The sequence below is a fragment of the Monomorium pharaonis genome, chromosome 2 (genome assembly GCF_013373865.1).
Source record: "Monomorium pharaonis isolate MP-MQ-018 chromosome 2, ASM1337386v2, whole genome shotgun sequence".
NCBI lineage: Eukaryota > Metazoa > Arthropoda > Insecta > Hymenoptera > Formicidae > Monomorium > Monomorium pharaonis.
The window spans coordinates 5,852,081-5,878,975 of NC_050468.1; the positions used below are offsets into that span (position 1 = coordinate 5,852,081).

At 31.4% G+C, this 26,895-nt stretch overlaps 1 protein-coding gene and 1 long non-coding RNA gene across 6 annotated transcripts in view; one reads left to right on the forward strand and one right to left on the reverse strand.

Moving 5' to 3' along the window:
• Positions 1 to 26,225, reverse strand: part of LOC105839936 (aryl hydrocarbon receptor nuclear translocator-like protein 2) — a 110,139-nt gene extending 83,914 nt beyond the window's left edge. Inside the window, exons 1-3 of one of the 5 annotated variants that reach the window (XM_036283180.1) lie at positions 25,847 to 26,225; positions 4,476 to 4,633; positions 638 to 753 (exon numbers count right to left, since the gene is read on the reverse strand). In XM_036283180.1, coding sequence (XP_036139073.1) covers positions 638 to 738 — 101 coding nt within the window. In that variant the 5' untranslated portion in view covers positions 739 to 753; positions 4,476 to 4,633; positions 25,847 to 26,225. The remainder of the gene's footprint in view (positions 1 to 637; positions 754 to 4,475; positions 4,634 to 25,846) is intronic. The other 4 variants (XM_036283181.1, XM_036283179.1, XM_036283178.1 and 1 more) reach the window with 4 other exon arrangements.
• Positions 12,181 to 15,391, forward strand: LOC105837855. The gene is made up of 2 exons (XR_004962296.1): positions 12,181 to 13,198; positions 14,411 to 15,391. It is a non-coding gene; the product is annotated as an uncharacterized LOC105837855 (long non-coding RNA).
• Positions 26,226 to 26,895: the final 670 nt, after the last annotated feature.

The window sequence follows — 26,895 nt, forward strand, 5'->3', positions numbered from 1 at the left end:
CTTATGGCTGATTAATTAGCCGAAGAGCAACGATTACCTAAGAAAGTTATATCCGTAAACAGCTATAATTGAATTAACAGTAAACTCTACTTTTGCAGCATAACTGTATCATTGAAATATAATAGCTCTTCACGCTCTCAAATCAAAACGCCCATACACGAAACACTTCGATCAATTTACAATTGATTTACTAGAGAACGAGCTCTATGCGTATTTTTCCATGAATAAACTAACAGTGAGTAGATTAGTTTAAACTTTAAAGTGTAATCTTCAATTTAATTAATTATGATTATTTCATTAATTTTATCAAGTCTGTCTTCCTCGAGCTGTAAGCTTAGCAAATAACATCATACTTGTACTGAAGAGTACGTCATGCAGGTAAAACAATGCTATTCCGTTATATGTAAAATATTATTCAATTATTCATGCACATAAAAATTCAAATTTGCGACAAATATTATGTCGGGAATTCATAATTAACAAAAATAATCTACATCTGATTTATGTATTGTAATAAAAATGGTAAAATGCTCTAATAAAATAATAAAATTTAAAATGTATTCCTATTGCAAATATCGCATCACTACGAAAAGAAATTATTAGCATGCTAATCAAATATATGGTAATCTTGACTTACCCATATTCTTCTTTTTTATCGGTCTTTTTATCGGTGTTTTCAACGGACGTATTACCCGAAAAGGATATGCCGAAGTCCTCTTCATCCACATCATCCTTCATTTTTTCAGAGCTTTTCTGCATATCAAGACGATACTTGTTAGTTCAGAACTGCTACATTATTGATAAGATCGTGTAAGTGCACGAGACGTAATAACTCAACCTTTACAAGTAATTACATTTTACAAAGAACAAGACTGAGTTATGAAAGTATCTAATCTTATTTATCATATAAACTCAATCTTCTTTTAACATTTTGCATAAAAGATTTATAAACGTTAAGATGGCTACTACGTTAATACAACATATTTTGTACCATAACAAAAAATTTCAAAAATAAATTTTAAAAATCGATAAAATTTAACAATATTACAATATTTTTTGTTATAGTGCAAAAAACTACATAATTTTATCCGCGCGACAAGCAGCTCTACAACTCAATGACTAAATCGCGTAAAAAATCAACTAGCTTTTCTAATATATTTAACATTTGTTATTAAAGCAAATAAAACAGAGTTCAATTGCAAAATACTTAAGCATACACTTTTAAATATTCATTTGATGCATACACTGAAAAAAAAAAAACTAAATTTAAATAAATATTTCTTTGAATAGTGCTAATAACATATTTTATAGAAAATCAATAATATTTATTTAAAACAAGTAATAGTTTTCTATAATTTAAAAAATATTACTTGTTTGAAATAAATATTATTGATTTTCTATAAAATATGTTATTAGCACTATTCAAAGAAATATTTATCTAGCTTTTTTTTTCTCAGTGTACTTTTTATACGCATGAATTAGTGTTATGATGCGAATTATAAAACTGAATTCTCAAGTATTTGAGAGAGAGAGAGAGAGAGAGAGAGAGAGAGAGAGAGAGAGAGAAAGAGAGAGAGAGAGAGAGAATTCTAATACTATATAGAAATTCTATTTTAAAGAGTCGATACGAAAACGATAAGTGGTATATCATCAGTTGCATTATACATAAGTAATAGATTACAATGTACAGCTTTAAACTAATTCAATAAGGAAGGTCGGTTATATAATATTGGAAGAAAGACACAAGTTTCGTTATATAGATAATAAAAGGATATTTTAATCGTAATTATATGTATATAGCACATAAATGTAAAGTAAACACTCAAGAATGATTCCGTCAAATATTGATAATTCTAGTCTCATTAAATGTTATTTAAATATATTTGCTTAGGGAGTTACATAAATTCAATTTTTCAGACATACTTTACATTTTAAATATGTAAAAAAGCTTTAAAAGTTCTATTTTTTAAATTCAAAAAACAAAAGTGCGCACGTGTACTAAAAAAAAAATCTTGAATTAACTGGAATTAAACTAACGGTTCAGATTTTAGTTGATCGTACCAGATTTCCAATTAATTCAACAAAAATTAATCTGTGATTCAGCTAATTGATCTGTGATTCAACTAAAATCCGAACCGTTAGTTCACATCAACCAGATTTCCAGTTAATTTAACTAAATTTTTTTTTTAGTGTATACTGCTTATGTTGCACTTTCTTTCCATATTATCGATATCTGTTATTCTATATTTGTATTTTCATATTTATATTTTCCTCTTTACACTATTTAAAATATATTATAATTTTAAATATAAATAGTATCAAATTTTAATCGATTATTTACTTACAATTTTATTTGTTTTATAGAACAAATAACAATTGAGTACATTACAAGTACACATATTAAACTGTACATTATTTTAGCAAGCTCTCTCACAATTTTACGTGCTTCATAAATAAAAATTAAATACACTACAAGTTTATAGATTGGATTGTATTCTATAAGTTGATGAGTATTTTATAAGTTGTAAAATCTGATTTATTTCATTATCGAAATAAATAACAAACTGAACGTTGAAATTGAAAAGTCGCTAGGTTCGATCTGCGGACTTCCACTTCTGAATTCGGACTTCTGAATATAATCTTACGTCCAATATGAACTTCATAGGTTCGCTAGTTCTAATATGTGGTAGGCAGAACTTATTGTCGAACGCTTCATTGCACTGCGAACACGCGCGAACATAAACGCGAATAGTATTTGTGATTTGTTGCAGCGTACAAAATGCTGGCTCAATGCTGATTTGACCGATATTCGCTGAGCCGGTAAAATAAAAACAATTCAGACCGCGGACAATTAAATCATGTCGTGTAAAACGGTCTTACATCTCGCGCGCATAGATAACAGTGCTAATTCGTGACAATCGTATGGCGCTGCCCAAGATCAAGGGTAGTCTTTGTTCATGGTCACGCAACTCTCCATCACAACTGCGATTATAGCGTGTACGTGATCCCAACGCATCGCACATGAGAGATCTGCGTTTTCAGCATCAGCGATGCTGATGCTGAAATAATTCTATTAGGTTGATGGACTCCATCGTATCAAAATTTTTAAATGTTTAACATTTGCGAAAAATCAACAATTTTTTCAATCAAGTGTGCCTTTGAGGATGTTTGCATTTTTCAAGAAAATTTAGCACTATCAATTTGTAATATATAAAAGTAAAATTTATATACATAGAAAGTATACAGGGTGTCCCAAAACATGTGGGTCAACGCTCGTAAAAAGAGATTGAGATAAACATAAAAGTCCAATATTGTCTCGGGTTAAGTCCACCAATAATCGAGATATTAACGTGATGGAATCTGCAAATAATTTGATTAATTTCTATCGTAATTGTAAACAGTAAATTAATAAAAGCTTACCATACATTCACGATATATTTTTTTTTCTTCCGTGTTATGGCTCGAACGCGGATCGAGCTCTTCCCTCGGCGCGCTCTTATTCGCATAATTTGAAAAACTAATACCTCGATTATTGGTGGACCTAACCCAAGACAATATTGGACTTTTAAGTTCATTTCGATCCCTTCTACCTTTTTACGAGCGTTGCCCCACATGTTTTGGGACACCCTGTATAAGCATAATGTAAAAAAATGTATGTGTAAAAAAATGTATGCATAATATGCATTGAAATAAAAAGTTGTTTATATAATAATTTAGAACAAGAATAATTTTTGTATAAACAGTCCAAATTTTGATCATATTTTTTACTTAAATAAAAGTGACGAAGCAATTTTAAATGTTTATTGCGGTCTATTAAGGATTAATATTATTTTATTCACCTTTTTGCCTTGAAAAGATAACATTCACTTCCGGCAACAGCATTTCTCTTGTGTAAAATAAAACTTCATTTGTATTTATGAATAAAGAGAATAAAAATGGTATAAAATATTTCTTCGTTATACTTAATTAAACAAGCGCGATAATAAAATTATCGCAGGTCATTTCTCCACTGAATATTAATATTTTAATATTAAGAAAATTTTTATTGGCATGTCATGCATTAGTCTCACATATACCTTCTTTTTAAAAATATGTAATAAAAATTGTTTATTTAATATACTTTAAATTAAAATACAACGAGAGAGTATTGCTGTAAGATTAATTTTGCTATTTCTGCTAATAAAAGAATTAAAATATAATTTAAATTTTGTATAATATTCGGAAGAGAAAAAAAAGAGAAAGCAAAAGAGAAAATTTTCTTTTTATTATGTCATTATATTCTCTCTCTATATGTAAAATCTTTTAAAAAGTATTTGATTTTTCAAGAGCTCTCTCTCTCTCTCTCTCTGTGTGTGTGTGTGCGTGTGTGTGTGTGTGTGTGTGTGTTAAAAAAAACATTGTCGAAAAATGTGACATTACATTTATATACGTAATTAAATAACATAGATACACAAAGCAAAGCTTGTAAATCTAACCAATGTTCAAAAATTTTTGTTCTGAGTTTCTCAGAGAGGTGAATGACGAATGACTATATCTAGAACTGGTGTCAGGTAGGTCCGCATTGATGTATCAGGTCGTTGACATTGCATTACTATCACTAAGTTTTGCTGCATACACAGTATACGCGACGACGCTGATAAGACGGCAAGAGGTAACAAATAACGTACAATGCACTCGATTCTAGATATTTAGAATTCAGGACAAATATACGAAGCGTTTATATCGTTCGATATTAAGAGAGCTAAATCAGTCTCAAAAATATCTTGCAAAAACAATCATATATTTCAATTTTTTATTTGTTATTCTATTTATATACATATTTGTACAAATCACGCATATGTGATTCAAATCTTTCTCTCTTTCTCTCTCTCTCTTTTTCTCTGTAGTAAAATCTATATTCTTCATTTTATACCCCATTATTTTTCTTTTCTCCTTATAAATAATTAACAAATTTATTATTTTAAATAAAGTTAAGAAAAGAATAATTTTGAATAAATGTGTTTTTTCTAGAAAACTAGGTAGTTTATTTGAATGTTTATTATAATTAAAAATTCTGATAACACATTTTCATATTTTTATGCTAACAGAATATTATTATATTTTACATATCTCAGAAAGATAAACATTAACTCGCAGATAAATATTAATTATTTTCTCATTTTCATTAAAAATTCACCGATTCGTATATTTTATAAAATATAAGCCTACATTTCAGTGTAGAGTAATGTATAAAAAACTTTTTCTTTGTTCTTATTCTTCTTAAGAATAATATAATATATAGTATAATATATATATATTATATATTACATTAATACAAATCCAAATAAACATTTAAAAAGCGTTAATTAAATCGCCGAATTTTACGCGATAAAAATGCAAATGTAGACAGCCAGGAAAAAGCAAAAAAAGAAAGAAGACAATAATGAAATCCCCCTCATCGCTTCAACGTCATAATATCCAGTCGTCTAGACGCCAGACTTCTTTTGTTCATTCTGGTCGGATTGATTTTCGGGAATTGTCGCGAGGGTTAAAATCACGACGTTACACGGAGAATTATGCGGGAGGAATGCGTAGGACGCAAATGTGTAGGGCTAACTCCGCGTTCTCGGTCGCGGGTTGTTGTTTTCTCGATCGAGAACACTTTCAACACGTCGTCAGTCATCAGAGACGGCGAAACTCGTTCGTCTTTATGCACGTGCGACCCGTTGCTACCGTTCCTCTCTTTCTCTTTCTCTTTCTCAATTCGATGGCGGTGGCAATGCTTAACAACACTCTCGAACCAATTTGGATTTATGCTCATTTACTTTCTTTTACCTACATTTTCTGTATCCCATTCGCCATCTAAATTTTGACACTTCAAATTTTCAACGCTAATCAAGATCTTTAAAGAATGCGACAATATCATTGATATCGTACACTGAAAAAAAAAGTAATATATTCAATAAGATATAGTATTGCGGGCTGCCAATTAAAAATATACTCAATACAATAATATATGCTATTGCAATATCAACATTGTACTTGCATTAATAGCAAATATTATTGTATTGAGTATTTTATGTAGTTGGCAGCCCGCAATCACATATGTTATTGGCTGTATTACATTTTTTTTCTGTGTAGACATTATAAAATTTACGATTTCTTGTAATAAAATTAATTGCGCTATCAACAAGTTTAAAATTTTAAAATTTTTAATATTTCGAATTATATCAATGACAGTGCTTTAAACAAATCAGTGGCGATATTGAGCAATTTAAACTTTAAAAAGTAAGTACTTAAATACTTTGTTCCCAAAATAATTTATTCTAATTAATACAATTCTTTTCATACATTTACAAAAATCACATTTAAAATTTTTATTTATATTTTTGATTCTCTAACTTACCTTTTTTTGTAAATCAAAACATACATGAGATGAAAGATTTCAAAATAACTATAAGTTGACTTCTCAAATATGGAGCGACATATGACACAAAATAAATGAAATCCCAACAAAATTATCTTTTTAAACAAAGATATAAAAAAGTTAAGCTGTAAGAAAGCGATTTTGTATTAAAGTAAATTATTCGGTTTAACGGCGTCAAATTTTTGTAGTAAAATTTGTATTAAAATATTTGTAAAATTTGTACAAATAATTATTTATAAAAGTGGATTTAGTTCGTATAAACATCCATTTTCATAGTTGGCGCATTTTTTTCATATTACTTTTGTAGAAAAAATTAACTTTTTTTTTTTTAAAAAGACAATTTTATTAATTTCGTACATTTGTAGTGCCCAATTAAAATTATTTTGTACAAAAATAGATTTCTGAAGGCGTTTCATGCGTGCGTCTATTTGGCACTTCTTTATACCTTTTTTAAAAAGATAATTTTGTTGGGTATTGTATGACATTGATGTCATAATATGTTTGCACAAATTATACGAAAATATAGCAAATTATATCTTTGGCGTGTGCTTTCTTGGAAGTAATCATGTTCGACATTAATATCAAGAAAACTTTATAAATTCTAGACACCGCATATACTGCTGTGAGAAAAAGAAAAAGTATCTGGGTAAAATAGGAATCAGAGTCTTTGCCCCTGAAACACGGGACAAAAGGCACACGTGGCTTATATTATGCTATGGAATACTCTACGATATGCATTTAAGATAATCAAAATCGTTTATTACATATTCAATTAAATTTAATTGTAAAAGTTAACATAATAATACCTTCCAATTAAAATTATAGAACCAGAAGTATCAACTTCTTTACAACTTGCAAATAAGTTAATCGTCCTATGTCTGAATATACAATAGACATAATTCGAAATATTGATCTTAAGAGTTTAAAGTAATAATATGATACAGTTATGTAAAGTAAAACAATGCTAACAAACAAATCACCTTAATTAAATCGTTAATATAATAATATTCTTTATTCAATAAATTATCAATTTAAAAGAAACATTTAAAAGTCTTCGTTAAAATGATTAAATTTAAACATTTTTAAATAACGATAATTTTTATATGACATTTCCTGTATAAAAAGATATTTCGGGAAAACTTCCGTATAGATTAAACCCTCGATTTTTTTTCAACTACGTATTTTCACGTATTTTGACGCGCTGATTACGAATATAATAATAAAAATTGGCGCAAATTTGATTTTAATGGCAAAAACCATTAAAAAATCATGATTTTGTCCATTTATTTCCGTAAATAATGGGAATTTATAAAAACACGTCAAATAGAAGTTGTAGATCTCATCAAAATATATATTTTATGTCTTATTAATTTTTGCCATAAAGATAATAGTTTTTGAGAAAAACGATGTTAAATGTACAAAACTTCATATAACTCATCTAACACACATCGAGTTTATTAGTTAATTTTAATGCTTAATCAAACTAAATTACCCCCAAAAACTGAATAAGAGGGTAATAAAAACAGTGAGTGGCCCTTGCTACACGCGGGCCTGTGACGGGGCTCTGTCCCTCCCCTTGTAAACCCTTCCCCATATTTTTTCCTAACTCTAATCCAACTAGTTTTAAGTCGCTAATTTAGCCACAATTTCAAATCTGAAGTCGCAAACCCATGTGGTACAGTACAAGCGTGGACGTCGTTTCGCACTGTAAGCAAGGAGAGAGCGTGGGAGAATCTCGCTTCACAATCGATGTCTAATATTTTTTAAAAATCATTCAAGAGAAAGACCTTAACAAAACATGTCCAGGTCGAGATCATCGAAGTGGCCTCCCTTAAACTCAATAATTACCGTAAAAATATCAAACAAAAACAAAAAGAAAGGAGGATAAAATATCTCATAAAACTAAAAAAGAATAAGAATAAAACTGCCCTTCCCCCCTAAAAAAAAACAAAAGACCAAACCTTCAGAAAAGTTTTGCCCCTTTCCTCCGCACCTCCTTCCGATGTTAACTAATAAAATTAACTAATAAAACTCGAATTGTGTTAAATGAGTTGTATAAAGTTTTGAACATTTAACGTTAATTTTTTTAAAAGACTGTTGTTTTTATGTCAAAAATTAATAGAACATAAAATGTGTGTTTCGATGAGCTTTACAACCTTTATTTGAAGTATTTTTTTTAATTCCCATTATTTACGAAAATAAATGAAAAAAAAAAACATAATTTTTATAGTTTTTTCATGGTTTCCGCCATAAAAATCAAATTTGCGTTAATTTTCATTATCATATTCGTAATTCAGTGCATCAAAATACATAAGAATACGTAATTGAAAAAAAAATCGGAGGTCCGATCTAAACGGAAGTACAGTTGATATTTCTTGTATGAAAAGATATGTGAATGGCCTTACACGCGTTATATGGGTATATGTTTAAATAAAGTATAAATTCTGCACTGTAACTCGATATGTAAGAATCCTTGCCGAACTGATCCTCCCTCCTCCCCCATCATACAAAAATGAAAAAATAACGTAAAATTATGAGTTATTTATGAGATCTTACATGCCATAAATTAAAATTTTTGAGCTAATTCTGAGTAAGAATTTAACATTTTTTGTTGAATGGAGGGGAGCTGAATCGACTGAGTCTTACATGCATGCACAAACTTTAAGTTTGCAATATAACATCTTGCGATTCAGGTTTTATTAATATTCTATTGTACAACTATGTCACGTAGAAGTGTAGGATGTTCTTAGATGCAAAAATATAGATAAATCTCATAGAACAAGTGTATACACATTTTCTCGTACATATATATAAATGGCTAACGTATACATTTTATATGTATATCTCCCTCTACGTTTTATAAGGTACATGAATTCTCCGTAGATACGCTTCAATTCATGAAACTTGAATCAAGATCAACGACCACAGAAAACAAAAGTCTAACGGATGTATATAAATAATCTCGCGATATGTTCATAAAGATATTATACACATAAATTAAACAAGTATATTTCTACAAACATAATTTCACGATCAAATAACTATATTGGTTGTCTTAAAAAAACAATCAGCTGTTAAAATTCTAATTAATTCTAATTAATAAATCAACTGTATTAAATTAATACAAATTTAATGTATTAATATTATGTGTATTTCAATATGTTGTAGATATATAACACAGTATTAAGTAAATTTTCATTGAGAAACAAATTAATCATATGATTCCCAAGAGACATTGTAAATTATTTCATTGGCTTTTCGCGTGTTGCATTAACATTTGCAATAATCCATAACACAAATCAGGGCAAGCGATGACCTCAATGCAGCTGAACATAGTAGATATAGGAGCCATGTATCTTCATATATTATCACATCGAGTAATGAGAGCTTATTGGATGCGAGCTCATAATATGAGCGATATTGGCGACTTATTAATGTGCATGACACATTACGCAATAAATTAATTTCGATGTAGTGGACGATATCAGTTTCTGTGAATAAGTTCGCTTCTCAACGGATCTTTGTCAAGCAAAAAGATTAAAGATAGCAATGTGATAGTAAATTTAATGTTACTAATGACTAACATTTCTTGCGCCATTACTGTTCCTGTTTATCGAAAGCAGAGGAAATGATTCTGATGAATCTCTTTTTTCCTTTCTTATACGGATACGTGATAAAAGCAAAGATATTTCCGCGCATGTATCTTTTAAAAATGTTAGTCGCGTTTTAATAAAATTTAATAAAATTGTATTTTCCTTGAATATTTTTTTAGACTTCTTATATAAAACTATTCTCTGGAAGTTTTATCTATTCCAAAAAATTCAAATTTCTTTATTCATGTTTTCTTTAGTCAAAATTTGATTGGATATTTAAGGGGATGCTGGATTGCCTCTCAAACTTGATCGGGATCAATAATATATAGTCATTCGTGCACTTTTGTATGTATTTCTTTTATAGGTTCGAAATTCTTTTCCAGAATTAAAGTACACATATTAATATTAATCTGTGAATTGGATTTTATATCGAGAACAAAAAAATTTTTATTGCTCTACGCTCGCTCGACTTTTTACGCGTATATAACCTAAATTTTCGTTTCGCCATTTCGTCTCAATTAGACATCAAAATCTAATTTTCCAAACTCGACACTGTTTGTTGTCATCGTCTACCAGGCTACGGATACGAATTTCGTAAGTACAAACTGTAGATCTTTTATATTATATAAGCAAATTGTTACGATGTGACAGTGAATTAACATTTTTTTTGTTTTTGGTAGAAACTCCACCCTACAAAATGGTAGTATACTTTCATTCTGGAGAAGGATTTCTATAAAAGAAATAAAAAGATATTGCAAAACAAAAATTACTGTCTCTCTCTGTCGGTAAAACAGACGCCTCCAGCATCCTCTTAATAAGATTGATTTAGATCTAATATTTAATTTTTATTATAAATATAACTTTAACTTAACTAAATTAAAATAAAAAATTAATTAAATTAAAAATTTGCTTAAAACAATATTGTTTATCCATTTGGGATTTTAAAAATCTGCTCATTCAATTCTTTCACACGCACACACACACACACACGCGCGCGCGCAATAAATTTTATAAGATTGTAAGTTATAAAGTATTTTTCAGATAAAAATAAGTAAAAATTAAATTTTTACATTGTATAAATGCAAACAAATTAATTAAATATCAAGTTAACAAATAAAAAAATTTAGATGTAATAACTAATTTAAAAAAAGTCTTATTGTCATTTGTGATACCCTCAAAAATATAAATTAACTCTTTTAGTCGACTATTTTGGCAAATGTTAATCCATTAATTGAGTATAGTCGACTAGAAGAGTTAATTTATTTTTTAATTTAACAAAATATCTACACCCACACACATTATATATATATATATATATATATATATATATATATATATATATATATATATTTGTATATATGTATACACACATCATATGCAAAATTTGTTCACAAATCTTTTTTTAATAATTGCAATTCATAATTTTTAAAGTTTAAATAATTTTGTGTTTTCTTCGTGTATTTACAATGTTTTTTATACTAGTTTCGAAATGTACCGAATTGTTTGCTTTATAGTCTCGTGTTTGTTCGTTCGGTGGACATTGATACTAGGTATGGCAATAGCGCTTTAATAAAATACACGGACGATCGTGCATTAAACATGTGACCGATTCCAGCGATTAAATACTTGCAAATCCTTTCTGCGTGACGTTGGGCACATGCCCGCGAATTAAACGGAGCGCTAAAAGGTAAGCGAAAGTTCATGTATTAAAGTTACGATATCGGATAAAGTATAGTTACTTTGTCTTGCTATCGGTATAAAAAAAGCACAAGCAGAAATTTTTATTTAGAAAGATGTATTAAAATTTTTAAATATAATAATATTCCAATTAATTTTTAACTTTAAATAGTATAATGATCGCATATATAAAACGTACAAATATTTATTAACACGGAAGATTTCTTCTCAAATTATAAATAGTAACAGAAAAATGTAGAAGTTTTGAGAACAAATATTTCTTATAACGTCTTCTTCGATATTTATTTGTTATAAAAAATTTTATTTGTAAAAACAAAATATATATTTCTAGAAAATGCATCTCATTTTTCTTATTAATTGGCTTATTTCTTAGGTATAAAATTTTTGGAGTAAAATATACAATATTTCCCATAAAAAAATTTTAATTATTTTTCTCTAATAAATGGTTTATTCAAATAAGGCGAATTAAATGTTTTATTTCTAGTAAATAAATTATTTATTTTTACGCACACTAGATGTTATCTCTTTAAATAAGGTATTTTACAGAAATATATTTCAGAAGTATATGTCACAGAATATTTTACCAAAATGTATATTTTGTTTTTACAAATAAATTTTTTTATTACAAATAAATATCAAAGAAAATGTCACAAGAAATATTTAATTCTCAATATTTCGATACATTTTTTTCTCAGTGTATACTTAATTTAGAAAACAAGTAATTCTTATGCGTCTTTAAAATATATGCTTTATACAAACCATTATTTTTATTTTTGTATTACTATATAATGTACTAAAATATTCATTTTTAACATAAATCTGTCAATATAATAAATATAGAAAAAAGTAATTTCTGACTTGTTATATTGATACTCTTAAAATAATGTAGTCTTTATGATAATGCAAGAAAGATTACTATACATTAAACTTAAAGTTCATTTAAAATAATGTATCAAAATTGTTCGTTTAAGTGCAGTAATATAGTAAAATTAAAAAATAAGAAATATATAATTTACTAATCAGGAAATTACGTAAGATTTAAAAATAGTTACACTAATAGTTGATATTAAACAGTTCACGAATAGAAATTGTGATGTTCGGCACTTGTATGCGTGGATCTCTGACCATGGCAGCCGGTAAATAATGATTATCGGAAATTTGAAAAAGCAATCGCGTCGTACATGGTCGCGCTCTTCCGACCTTCGCAATCCGTTAGCGTCGATATCGACGGTAACTTTGTACTTCGTATCCTATCTCTTTCTATGAGCAAAAATAGCGAACAGCGGATATCACTGCGCAGTTGCATTCCCGCTTTTTACGCGATAAGCATGAAATCTTCCGCGGGTTCGACTTTTCAGTCGAGGACGCTTGCAAGTAATACTTATTTTACGCGGTAAACGATAAGATAGAAGACCTCCGCATAATAGCACAAAATATGTTTTAGGTAAAATAGTAACAGTTAGGATTATTTAAGCAGACATTGTGTTTTACATCGTAAAATGTAAGTAAAATATATATTATGTTCTTATGGACTTCTATCCTTTCATTTTACTTTTGTGTTTTTCGAAATTATTATTCAAAACTGATTATTCCAAAACTGATAAAGTAATATATTTTTGATTGTCGTTTTCCATAGAATTTACATCAGTATAATGTTCATATGTTTGTTCTTCCAATGATAATTCCAAATCCGTTTTATTCTTTGTTTTTATAAATTTAATTGCAATATAATTTTGCTTGCTTTCTATTACTTTTTTCAATACTTTCAAAGAATAATGCCTGTCATATTTAAAAAATTCTTAGTATTTTTAGAGGATAAAACATTTAAGAGCAAAAATTTATATTAATTAACATTTTTGGATTAATGCATGTATATATACACACACATATATATATATATATAAATAAATATATACAAGCGCACATTTATCTAGATAAATTATATGTATACCAAAAATATCGTTAATAAACAAATCATCGTAATTGGCCTACATGAAAGATTACTGGGCCCGCACTCTGGCCATTGCTCTACAACGTCATTTCATTGGCGGGAAACCTGCACCTGCGGCAGGTGCATCTGCTACAGGAAAAAAATTCGGACTAGTTGATTTGCAGATTTAAGTAGAGGGATGCAAGGATCTGATACATTTCTCTCCTTCTCTCTCTTTCTCTCTTAAAATTAAACAGAGTAACAAAAAATAAATATTTATTATAATTTGGTATACAAATAAGGTCTAATGTGCAAAAAATATACTTTTAATGTTGCCGCAACTTACAATAATTACACGGAGAGAATTTTCTCTTAAAAATTACCCTGAAAATCGTTGTAATTGTGAGACAACGTAAACTTTGAAGGATTTTACTTTACTTTTAACAAAATTTATTAAAATTTACTAAAATGTACTAAAATTTTAATAAAAATTGGCAACGTTTTAGTAAATTTTGTTAGAAGTGTAGTAAAATTTATAAAATTTTGCCAAATTTTATTAAAATTTTAGTAAAATTTGCTAAAAGTATAGAAAAATTTTTCAAGGTTTACGTTGTTTCACAATTACCACGATGTTCGGGGTAATTTTTAAGAGAAAATTCTTTCCGTGTAAGTTTAAGAAGTTTAAGAAGAAAAAAAAAACAATAATTTAACTTGTAAGTACTACACATCTATCGCTGATGATGAAAACGACTAATCGATTAGCATGAACATTAAAATGATCAGACTGATGTCCTTGAACTTCTCGCTCTTGAGCAAGCCGTCGAGATGCAATAACGTTCATTCACGTGAACAACGTGAGAATGCGGGATGATGTCAACAATGCACCCCTGCAATTTGCGGCAGCCCTCTCTCGCACCTCTTGGGAGCTAAGAATAACTATCACCATCCGGTCAGGCATGGAGATGGACGTCAGTCGCGTGACCTAGTTTTAATCGGCGAACATTCTTCTACTAATTAACTATGTACGACCACTTTAGAAGTCGCTGGTGACGCCACGACGCCTGATAATATATGAACGATTCTTGCTTTATCGGAGGCGACGTGAAAAGCTCACGAAAAGAATATTAAATAATAACGAGAAAATCTGAAAGTTCTCTGATTCCGATTCTAAAGTCCGAAAGTCGTGGAAGTTTGGGTTTAACGAGCAATCTTAAAGCGGAAGCGACGATAATCGAAGACGAATGTAATGCGATCAATCGCGATTAAATTCGGAGGACCAAAATATTTAAAATTTTAACACGTCTTGGACCAAAACTTTCTAAAATGTAGTAATGAGTTTCAATTATTATGTTAATCCTCTAAGACCCAATGGGACCTTGTGTCCCACACATTCAAATACGTTAAAATATACTATAGTTTTATAATTTAGGAATCTTATCAATAGAGCTGTTTTAAATAGGCCTTGATAAAACTGTCTATACTATCAGAGCCCCAGATTCATCAATGAGCCTGTTAAAAAAATAATATAGTGTCAGCGTTGTTAACAAAAGTGCGTGCATGTTGCGTTTGCTGAAAATTATTTAATTTAAAGTAAGTAAAAATGTTTTTTATAGTATAATAAACGTACATTAATAAAAAGTAGACTTAATTGAATAAATACACTACTTAAAATTGCTTCCTAGATTTATTATGTGAAGAGCTGTCATTTTAAAGTTATGATTCGTCACATTTCAACACCCATGTTTTGTCACCCCAAAAAAAAAACTGTTTTATCAATTTTATGCATTATAACCAATACAACTTTTAATTAAAAGTATAAAATAAAAAATAATTTAAACTTTCAGAAAAATTATGCAACTCTTACAAAAAAGCTGGGCTTTAGAGAGTTAATTACGTATAATTGTATGTATACGTGTACATAATATATATATATACAAGGTAACAGTGACATCGCGTGACAATGCAAAATTATCGTCGGCAGACGCGTGTCAACAATGTGACAAGGATACAACTGACACACAATGCATTACAAAGAAGTGCGCGTTGTCGCCGTTGCAGCGCGGCGTGACCAATGTAATGATAGATTTATGCCCAGCTCGTAAATGCGCCGCGAGATGCGCACGATCCTGTTTCTAATGAAGACTAATGGCGTCTTGTTGCGCAACCCGGACGGACATATTCGTAAGAGAAATGTGTAATATCATGAATCCTGATGCGAAAATATCTGTTTTGTGCTCTTCATGATTCAGCATTCACAATCGTTAATTATCGCTACTTGACACGAAGAATTGCTGTCCGGTTCAAAATTTCCGGTTTGCAAAACTCATACGCGCAAATCTAATAGGACAAATTTATGCACTCGATATACTGGGTGCCCGCTGAAAACACGCTTGCTCGATGTCATGTCACGATTCTTATTTACATTAAAGTCCGTATAAATGTCGGTTAATGTGGCGTTTTCTCATTCTCTTTTATCGTGTATTTAAAAATACACATCAAGATTTTTCAAAATTATTTTCAGCTTTAAAATTTTTCTGAATCTTCCTAAAGCAGTAAATAAATTACAATGCAAATTTTCTACAATTACAAATAAAATTAGGAACGAAAACAAAAAGTAAAATAGTAAATGAAAAAGTACAAGAGGAAGACTAACTTTTCACATTTAAAGTTTTACAGATAAAATTAAGAGATTTATGGAAAAAGCAAATTCTATATTAGTTACATTATAGGCTACCTAATAATATTTTAATAAATAATAACTAATAATTGATATAAAAACTTAATATTTTTTGAATACGTTCCTTATATATACCAAACAGCCCCAGCGTAAGAGTAATCTTATTTTAAGGTTACAGATATACATATTAATTAGTTCTGATAGTAATATATTTTATAATGTTCTTTTTTTATTTTACATCTAATTTATAAGTCACTTTATCAAAAAATAATGATAAAGATAAAATTAAGCGTTTTAAAACAATTTATGTTTTAATCAATACTTTATGTAACATTTATGTAATAATTAAAAATTAGTTAATGTAGTATAGTTGAGTTTTATTTCAATTTTCAATATTTTATTATTTTTTGATAATGCTATAATCAACTAAAGCCTTCGGCACACGATATGAATTTTCATGTTAGATCGCATACAAGGCGTCTTCCTCTTACTACGTATTTCCTCATTGGCTTACGATTGGTGCCATAATCATTCGAGCCAATCAGGACACGTATTAAGACACCTCGTATGCAATCTAGCATGAAAAATAGTACAATCTAAATAAAGGCATCAAATATTCAAACAGTTTTATAATAATTTAAGAGAGAAAATTGTAAGAACAAAAATTGTATAAATATCCAATTGTTACCAATGTCGCGTTGTCATCATTTATCGAAAAAAATGGAAATCTTTTATATATCTACACAGAAAAAAAAGTAATACAGTCAATAACATATGTGATTGCGGGCCAACTACATAATATACTCAATACAATAATATTTGCTATTAATGCAAGTACAATGTTGATACTGCAATAGCATATATTATTGTATTGAGTATATCTTTTATTGAATATATTACTTTTTTTTTCAGTGTATCAATGCAAACTCACTCATTATAATAATTATTTACTTTCAACAATTTATTTCAAAGATTTATTAAAATGATTGAAATTTCTTATTTGTTTTTACCCGTGTCTTTTATATCTAAATGTTGACATTTAATAATCGTACTAAGACAGCAATTTTCTAAGATTAAGAAAATACAAATACATTTTCTGTAGAGCAAAAGAACTGTTTTAATTTGCAACAACCTATTTTGATACGGTCAACTGCAAATAGTACGATAGCAAATATAAAGACAACTTATTTGAAATAAAATGATTGCAAAACTTGATCTGCGCGAATGAAAATGGACACGCGGTAGAGACATCCATGGTTCCACGAAAAGTAGTTTGCGTTTAGAACGTGATTTATCACGATGTCATCAAGATAAGTTAGCCAACGATAATTCGCGCGCGTTGGATTTATGTGCAAGATTCACGACGGACTTTCCGATTGCATTAGAATCGAGAAATTAACACGATATTATCGACGACAGTAATTCATTGTCAACGAACATTGTTGCACGCGTATCCACCACATACAGACTGATATTAATAAAAATCAAAGGACACGTTGCGCATCGCGCTTGCAGCAATCGTTTCGTGATGATTCGCCACGAACTGTTTTTATACGGTAAATCCGACATATCATGACTCAACCTGGCAAGCCTGGCCGATAAAAAGTCTACCGTGTTTCTTCTTTGTTCAACGAACGTTTATTCGAGAAAAAGCATAATTTTTCGTACAAGTATGATGAATGGTGTTTCATTTTTCTTCGCTGGCTTATAATTGATCGCAACCGTTCTCATTAAGTCGTTTACTTAAACTTCCGTTTGCGAAATCACGAGACTTAACTTCTTATTCGATCGACAGCATTTCAAACATTACTATTATTGCTTTTTTCCATCATTGTTCTTTCCAAATGCATTATTATTGCAAATTAGTACAAATATAATTACAATAAACAAAATACATAGATAATAATTATTATATTCTTATGTATACTTATATTTATATTTGCTGCAAACAATAAAAAAAAAAAAAGTTTGTACATAATAATCTAAAAGCTAAGTTGTGAAAATCTAGCAAAACGTCAAAGGAAGCAATCTTATGATAACTTCATGATCTTTAAGATTATTACAACTTGGATCGATTTCGTGCACCGTCTGAAATACTACAGCTCGGATATCAATAGAACGCTATCGGATTACTTGCCAGAAGTTGTCTTAACTGATCGTTAGTGATTGTTATTGAAATTCCAAGCAGTGTGTCATCCGAGCGTGTTGCTTTTCGCGTGCCATTCGTTCGGTGAGAAGTACTCGGATCAAATCAGATCCGAAGGATCAGATCGAAATTCTTCCTATAAATACGACGGAACAGAGATTGCCGGCTATCTGGGTCAGGATGAACGGGCAGTGTTTGCAGGCTGTTCCTGTTTTGATATGCGCCGTACTACGTTTGTATTGCTAATAAATTTACTGTTTCGATAATAACTCGTTCTGCATACACAGCAGCTTGAATGCGTAATGTCTGCACTTGCACTTGATATTGGCTTAAAATCACACCTTTTATAATAGAGTGAACTTATTGAAAATTTCTGTTAGACATCGTTATTAGGGTGGAACCCAAAAAATTAATATTAAAACCACGAAATTAACCGAAAAAATTACGTTTGTCGTAACTGAATAAAATAAATATTACTAACATTAATATTAATATGTGTGACAACGATTGTTATCGCGATTGAAGAACTTTAATTTTGTCATGAGAAATGTGATGGACAAACCATTATGACTGTTTGTGTAAAAGAATCCAGAAATTCAAGAATTAAAAGAAATAACGGATATGAAATACGTAATTCAACACTGTAATTCGAAAATGTAATATTAAAAAGTGTACTTTAATAAAGCAGACTTAAACGTTATTTTAATAAACAGTAGAACAATTGCAATTCTTTATTAAATTAAATAGTACTTTGCTAACCCAAACTGTAACATTTAATCATATCTCATGTTAGACAAACATATTGGACAACGCTCGGAATGTTCAATCAAATAAAAACCAAATAATACAACAGTACTCTCTAAATCGCAATTAGTGAAAACTCGACCAAATCAGTGGAAATACACTGACTTCCAGTGATATACATACTGATTATCAGTGTATATATTTCACTGACAATCAGTGAAATAATACACTAATCTTTCAGTGACTATACACTAATTTTAAAATGAAAAAATTACTAAAAGACAGTGAATATCCACTGATTATCACAGTTATAAGTATGCCACTGCAAATTAGTGAATATCCACTGATTAAGATTTAGAGAGTAAATTTACAATAGAAAGACATTTTACATTAGACAAAAGTATCTTTCAAGCGGAAGTTGAGAGATGATTTACGCGGTCGACCGAATTATTAATGAGTTCTTAAACCAACCGTGGTAAACCGACGGGACGGATATAGCGTGACATTTTAACGAAGACGATAAACGCCGTTTACGTAATCTAGGGTAGAACACGTGAGAAAAACCCGGGGAGTTGAAATCGCACAAACACGTGTGGGTCTGAATGCGCGAGAAAGCGGGCCATTGTTTTCTCGGAGAATAGCGTTATCATGTGACGGTTATTAGATCTCTATGTGGTTACGCGTGGATAAACCGCGGATAAGGTATAAACCGCTGATCGATGGTACGACGTCGTTGCTTTTGCGTAGCCACCTCCCATTAGTCATCATTAAATTCACGAGACATCGAAAGCGTTATTACCGATGCATCTTGCCTGACACAGTCACTCGTCAGTTACGCTTGCATATTTTTCTATACCGTATAATGACTGCGGACTTTACTGTAATTTAAAACTACAATGTAGGCGCTTATCACGTGCGATAAGCACGATATGCAATTTCTAACGAGTCTCAACGATCGCGCCCCTGAATGAAAGATACTATGCTATAAGCGGTGTATAAGCGATGCATTGCATTGTGTATGCCATACTTTAAATTCTTGATACAAACAACAAAGATAAAGTTTTTTCAGTAAAATTCACGGTTTGCATAATACTTACATGATAAAAAGAAGTAGATTAGTTGGAAAAGATTTTAAAAAATGTGATCTCAGTAAGAAATATTAACGTAATGTACATGCAGTTGCTTTCATACTTAATTAAGAAATACTTTTCTTTTTTATGAGATATATGATCTTAGAACAGCAGATTTCAAAACTTTTTTAATAAAAAAAGAAATGTTTTTTTTTTAAAGAAAATATTACGATTTTAATAAAAAACAAATAACAAGATAAATGTATTTTATGCACCTTTATTGTAGAAAAGGATAAATTTAATATAATTAAATTAATTTAAAAATTTAAGGAATTAATAATAAACGTAAATAAAAATATATATACGTATATATATATATATATATATATATATATATATATTAGACTGGTCAGAAAGTCTTTTCATTTTCATTTAACAGTCTCTTTAAAGCCAAGTTGGTGGGAACTGTTAATGACTTCTGTGAACTAATTCTGCCTCGAGCTTGTAAATGATAATATCCAGAGTTTCTTTGTTTTGGAAACACTCTTTGTCGATGACCAAAAACCTTCCGGATCTAGGTTCAGCCTTTAGATGAAAATCACCTTTAAAAAATTTTTCAAATTAGGTCAGTCAATTGGCATGTGTGTGATCTAACGATAATCAAATCTTGATCAAAATCTTCACACAAATTTCGAAGGGTCTGAGACACGTTCGTCCCTTTTAAACTCGTAAAATAAAAATGTCTGCTTGGCTTGTGGAGGCCATTAAATAAATAAGAAAAGACTTTTTTACCAACCTAATAAATATACTCTCTAAATCACAATTAGTGAAAACTCAACCAAATCAGTGGAAATACACTGACTTCCAGTAATATACATACTGATTATCAGTGTATATATTTCACTGACAATCAGTGAAATAAATACACTGATCTTTCAGTGACTATACACTAAATCTAAAGTGAAAATTACTAAAAGACAGTGAATAATCACTGATTATCACAGTTATAAGTATGCCACTGCGAATTAGTAAATATCCACTGATTAAGATTTAGAAAGTATAATATCATATCTATTATAATAAACCCACTGTCGAAAGATACAAAATATATAAATTTTAGAATTTAAGGAATTAATAATAAACGTAAATATAAATATACATTTAAATATTTAAAAATATTAATATATTTAAAAAATTTGGAAGTCTATTGTTTGTTCTAAAATCGGGTATCTCATGAACAAGAAATATATTAAAAAATTAGTTAGAAATCGATGATACCAAGATATCTAATAAGATTGTCAATGTAATGGGACTGCCAGCTTAATAGAAGTATGTCTGGTATTTCCATCTGATGATATTGATCAAGAATTCATTTTCGATCTCATTGTCTCTCGAGTCATCGGATCATCATGATATTGAATTGTCTGGATGTAGGTAAATACACTCGAGATTTTTCGATAAGTTCGTCATGCCATTAATTTCCCAAAGCAAGCTATCGAGAAAAGTAACGAGCTAAGTAATTGATTAGCCGACAATGACGATTGGTAGGCGGATCGTTGTTTCATATCCATGATAATCACATCCATTATAATAAACCCATTGTCGAAAGATGTGAAAATACGAATAAAATGTGATTTTAAAGCTAAAATTTGCTCATCGGCGTAATAATGATAAGCTTTCGGATCAATGATCGTGTTCTACTACTAAATATATATAATGTATTAATTTAGAGCAAACAATGTCAGACAATCGTTAAATAAATCCTGCAAAAAATGTACTCGAAGAAAAAAAATAAAATATTTACATAATTTTGACAAATAAATAAATATTTTTTTCATATAAAATTTATTTTACGAAAAACGCCATTTCCTGACTAAGATATACGCACGCACACAATATAATATCATTTATATTTTTAAATGTTAAAATATATATAAATGTTTAAAAATATGTAAATTGCATTCTATACCTTCTCCGCAATTTCAAATCCGAGAGAGACATTTAAGTATCGTAACCTGCATAGATAATCGCACTGTTATACAGGATCAAACCAAAGAGAGAAACGCTTCAAGACGTAAACATGGAAAGAGCTTCTTATCGACCTCCAATTTTCAATTCATCTTTTTACAACGTACAAACGCCTTACTGCAAGATTGCTCAGGTTTTCTCACGACATGCTTTTGAGAAACTCAGAAAACAACTTGCGTCATTTGTCGCATTTAAGTTATAATGTCTACATTGTTTATGACATGATTTTTCTTGGTAAATACTAAAATACGAAACAATATCATTTTGATTTATATTCAAACTTCATTGAAGCTTCATTCAGACAGAGACCTAGTAAAATTAAAATTAAAAAAATATAATAACAAAAAAGTGACATCATGTTATGTTATGTACTTTACTGTCCTGAAAATAATGTTATGATTTCTATGACGTCACATAATTGTGATTTGTCATTTGATCGATTGTTCATGTACGCTTTGAATGGATATCTATATCCGCCACGTCTTCTAAATTATTACACGTACTATTCATAGGGATATAACAAAGTATAAGAACTTTATCGAAAGCAAATAATTTTGTTAAAAAAGTGCAGCAAAGTTTACGACGTAAAGGTGCGGCTAGCGGAAATATAGTAATTAATTTTCTATATATATATATATATGTACATATAGCTATAGTTATCTAACTACTAGGTTAAAGTTCAGTTTTATAAAGTGCTTGGTTGAAACGCAACCTCGACTCTATTCTTAATCGATTAATACTGTATAATAAAACAGTATTATAATAAAATTTTCAAGAAAGAATAATAAAATAATACTCTAATGTTTTCAAATTTTTAAATCAGATTTATATGGAAATGCAACAACAATTATTAAAAAATCGTTAATAAGAAAATTGCGTGTAAAAATTAATATTTTCACGCACATGTGAATAATTTGCTTAACAAATCGCAATAGGGTTGACATTTCTACGTTTAGTCCTATCTTTTAGTTCAGCGCAATTAATTTTGGCATCGCGCAGACGGCTCATGATTCCTGTTGTAATGGAATGATAATGCAAATATAATGACATGGTACAGTTACCGAATATAGTTTTTAAGTTCAAGGTCAGCGCGTTCTGCCTACTCGGGATCGTCGGACGAAGTTTAAATATATACCGAAGCATTGACCACGCTTAGTTAATTCTGATAAATTTAACAACGCTGCTGGAGGGCAATGGCCTGCATGTGAGTGCACACAGTAGAGTTTAACGACTAATGAGAGTGAACGACACCAGCAGAACAAGATAAAAAAATTATTACATGCCTAATTACAAATTCGATAATATTCTATGGAGATTGGACATTTTCTTTTCTTCTTTTAGTACCAAGTATCGATTTTTTAATTAATTTTTAATATCAAATTTATATTTTCCTGTGTTATGAGAATAAGAAATTATTTGATGTTAACAGGAAAAACAATCTTTTTTTTAGATATAATCCCTTCTAGCAAAACTATAAGAAGAAATATATTTATATCTCTTTTAATCTATATTATTTTTTAGAACTAAGACAACAAGCGATACAATTACAAAAATTTTTTTTAATTTGCAAATAAAAAAACTATCAGTTTGATCGCTTTTTTTTCATCTACATCGCAAACATATTGCATCCTTATTCTCGAATTAGATTATTTGCTTTCATTCTTTCTCAACGATTTATTATACTAGCACTCATAAAAATATGTGTATACGAATGTGTATGATATGATAAATGTGAGCGTTTAGTGTATTGAGTACAGTTAGTTCCAAATGATTGTGCTCAGTTATCCTCGCGCCGCGGAAAGAAACTCTCGAAAGGAATGCGAGGAACGTTTGAGGCAGCGTCCCAACGCGAAGCCAAGTGGAGCCCAATAAACGCTGTTTATCAGATCACGATAACAGGTAGAGAACAAAGATAAATTAAAAAAAAAAAACAATGAAAAACGCGCGAGCCTTTTTCCACGGGGATGTGGTGACCTCTATTGTCGGCACGTATATAGGTAATGAAAAATCCAGGCAATTAACGTTCTGCTTTATCGGCGGTGCATAGTGTTCCGGTCTCGACGAGACGAGACTAACTGAAAAACTTGATATTGCTTATAGAATAATTAAAGGTAAGACAAATAGTTTATTAATACTTTTGCTTAATAATAATAATACAAAAATAAATATAATAAAATAATAACACAAACAATAATACAGAAATAATCAGATTTTAAGTAGCTGAAGTTAGGAAATCTACTAATATTGTTAATCAAATATAATTCAGAAATTACTCAGAATTTTATAACTTACATATATGTATATACAACTTTAACTAAAGAAATTTATTAAAAATAAATAATTAAATGAAAAAATGGAGAATTTTTACTGAGAGACCGAGAGTCTCGGTCTCGATTTGAAAACAAAGTCTCGGTATCGTCTCGATGCAGAGACCGAGACCGAGACGAGACCCGTCTCGTCCGAAACACTAGCGGTGCGTGTCCCGGGTCAATGACCGCGGCGTTCAGGAGCGCCTGACCTATTTATCACGAATACGTATCCACGCACGTGTGCGTGCTACGTGCGTGTCCCCTCTCACCACCTACATTTCTACCAGCGGGCGATCTTGGGGGAACCTTAACGATTACGCGCTCGAGATTACATTCCCGAAATCTACCGCCGCGCTCCGTTTCTCCGTGTCCGCGGATCATCTGCCTCTCTCTTTTGTTGCCTACGCGAAATCGTCAAATCGTCCTTGCGAAATTGTCTCCTTCGCACGAGGAAGAGAGACGCGGCACTCACCGACGAGTCCTTTCGACCGGAGGCGCGCGTATCGATGACGTCGAAATTTTTACCGGCGAATCAAATCGAATCCGAACGTTCGATCGGGACAACGACGGCCGAGCCCGCGCGACGAATCCGCGAGACCTACCTCAACAACCTCCCCGTCGCGATCCGCCTCTATTCGGAGCGAACGTACGACGCGATCGGACGATTAAACGCGTTAGGTCGTTAACACCGTATCTTCCGAAGATAAGGGCCGCCTTTCGAGGGCGATGCGCTCTAGGTGTCAATGCCCTTTGCGGATGACAGCGGGTGTGCAGGGAACACACCCGAATCAGTCGGCACCGCTGTTCAGTTGACGCTCACATGACGTCGCGTGAAGCCCCCGTATATCAGACTCGCACCTTCGAGATTACAGATTGGAGATTAGCATTCAACCGATTAGAACGAAACGGATTAAGGTTTATTTCATTACGTAGTCGGATTCCGATCCTTGATCCTTGATCTCCAATGCGCAATCGGATACGAGCTGGACAGTGTGTGTGTGTGTGTGTTCAAGGGCTGAATCGCGAGTGCGAATGGTAGAACGGTTCGATATTGCGCGATTTGATAAAACAGCTAACGTGGACGAGAGAGGAAGAGAGAAGGCGCGAGCGCGCGCGCGCGCGCATGCGAAAGAGAGAAAGAAAGAGAAAGAGAGAGAGAGAGAGAGAGAGAGAGAGAGAGAACGAGAGGAGTTGGCTCGTTACGCACAGAAGAGAAAGAGAGAAATATTTCACAAAGATGCGTACTTGCCACTTTGGACTGGAGGGAATTCGCCGATTAATCACGCGATGATATTATTATCCAGACGCGGATAAGATATTATATCCCGGATCGGCCGCGGCGGGCGACTCCTTTCGTCACGAAACACTGCACATGCTGTCACACCACGGCGCGGCGCGCGCTCATACTCGCGTCCCCCGTCCCGGGTTCTATCGAGCGGGTTGCGCACGCCCCACGGTATACGTACCGTACGCAGCGTGTCCACGCAACACGACGGTAGAGAATGTGCGTTCACGCGGCTCCAACCTTGCGCTCGGCGTAGCGACGGCGCAATGCCGCCATGTTTTCTGTTGCTGTCGATGGTTCATGCCAGCTCGCGGCCACTCGGCCGCGTTCGGCCGCGCTCGGTGCCTCCTGGCCGCCACCCCGCGGTCACCCTCCACCTCCCCACCCCACTCACCGTGCGGGGTATGTATGTATGTACATACATACACGCGAACGCGACGGTTACATACCAGCAAACACAGAACATAGCAGCAACGTTGCGACAATGTTGTAATATTGCTGTGATGTTGCTACAATGTTATAACATTGCCGCAATGTTGCTGCTATGTTCTGTGTTGGCTGGGCATATACTTACGTGCGTATGACGTAAGTATACGCGACGATCGCAAAATTCGCAACGCGGCCCGGCGTCGTCGTTTGCGCCCGGCGAATCGTAAAATTGCGGTACGACGGAATCTACCGTCGATTAGCAACGACGGCGTTTTAACGCGTCGCGACGATTGTGCAATGTTTTGTTATGTCCCGCGAAAAATCTTTCGAACGGTAACAATCGCGAGGAATACGGAACGATACGAATGCGACTCCGTGACTGATCGCGATTCGAAATCTGCATCGAAGAATGACGTTGCGATTTTCGAGATATCGAATCTGATGTCTCGCGGCAATTGTTCAAAAAGAATACAAAATAAGAGAAATAATAAATATTAAAAATAGTCAAAACAGTGTTGAATCTTTCCTTTCCCGTCCTAATACTTTATTTTTTAATTTTAAAAATTAATGTTAAAAACAA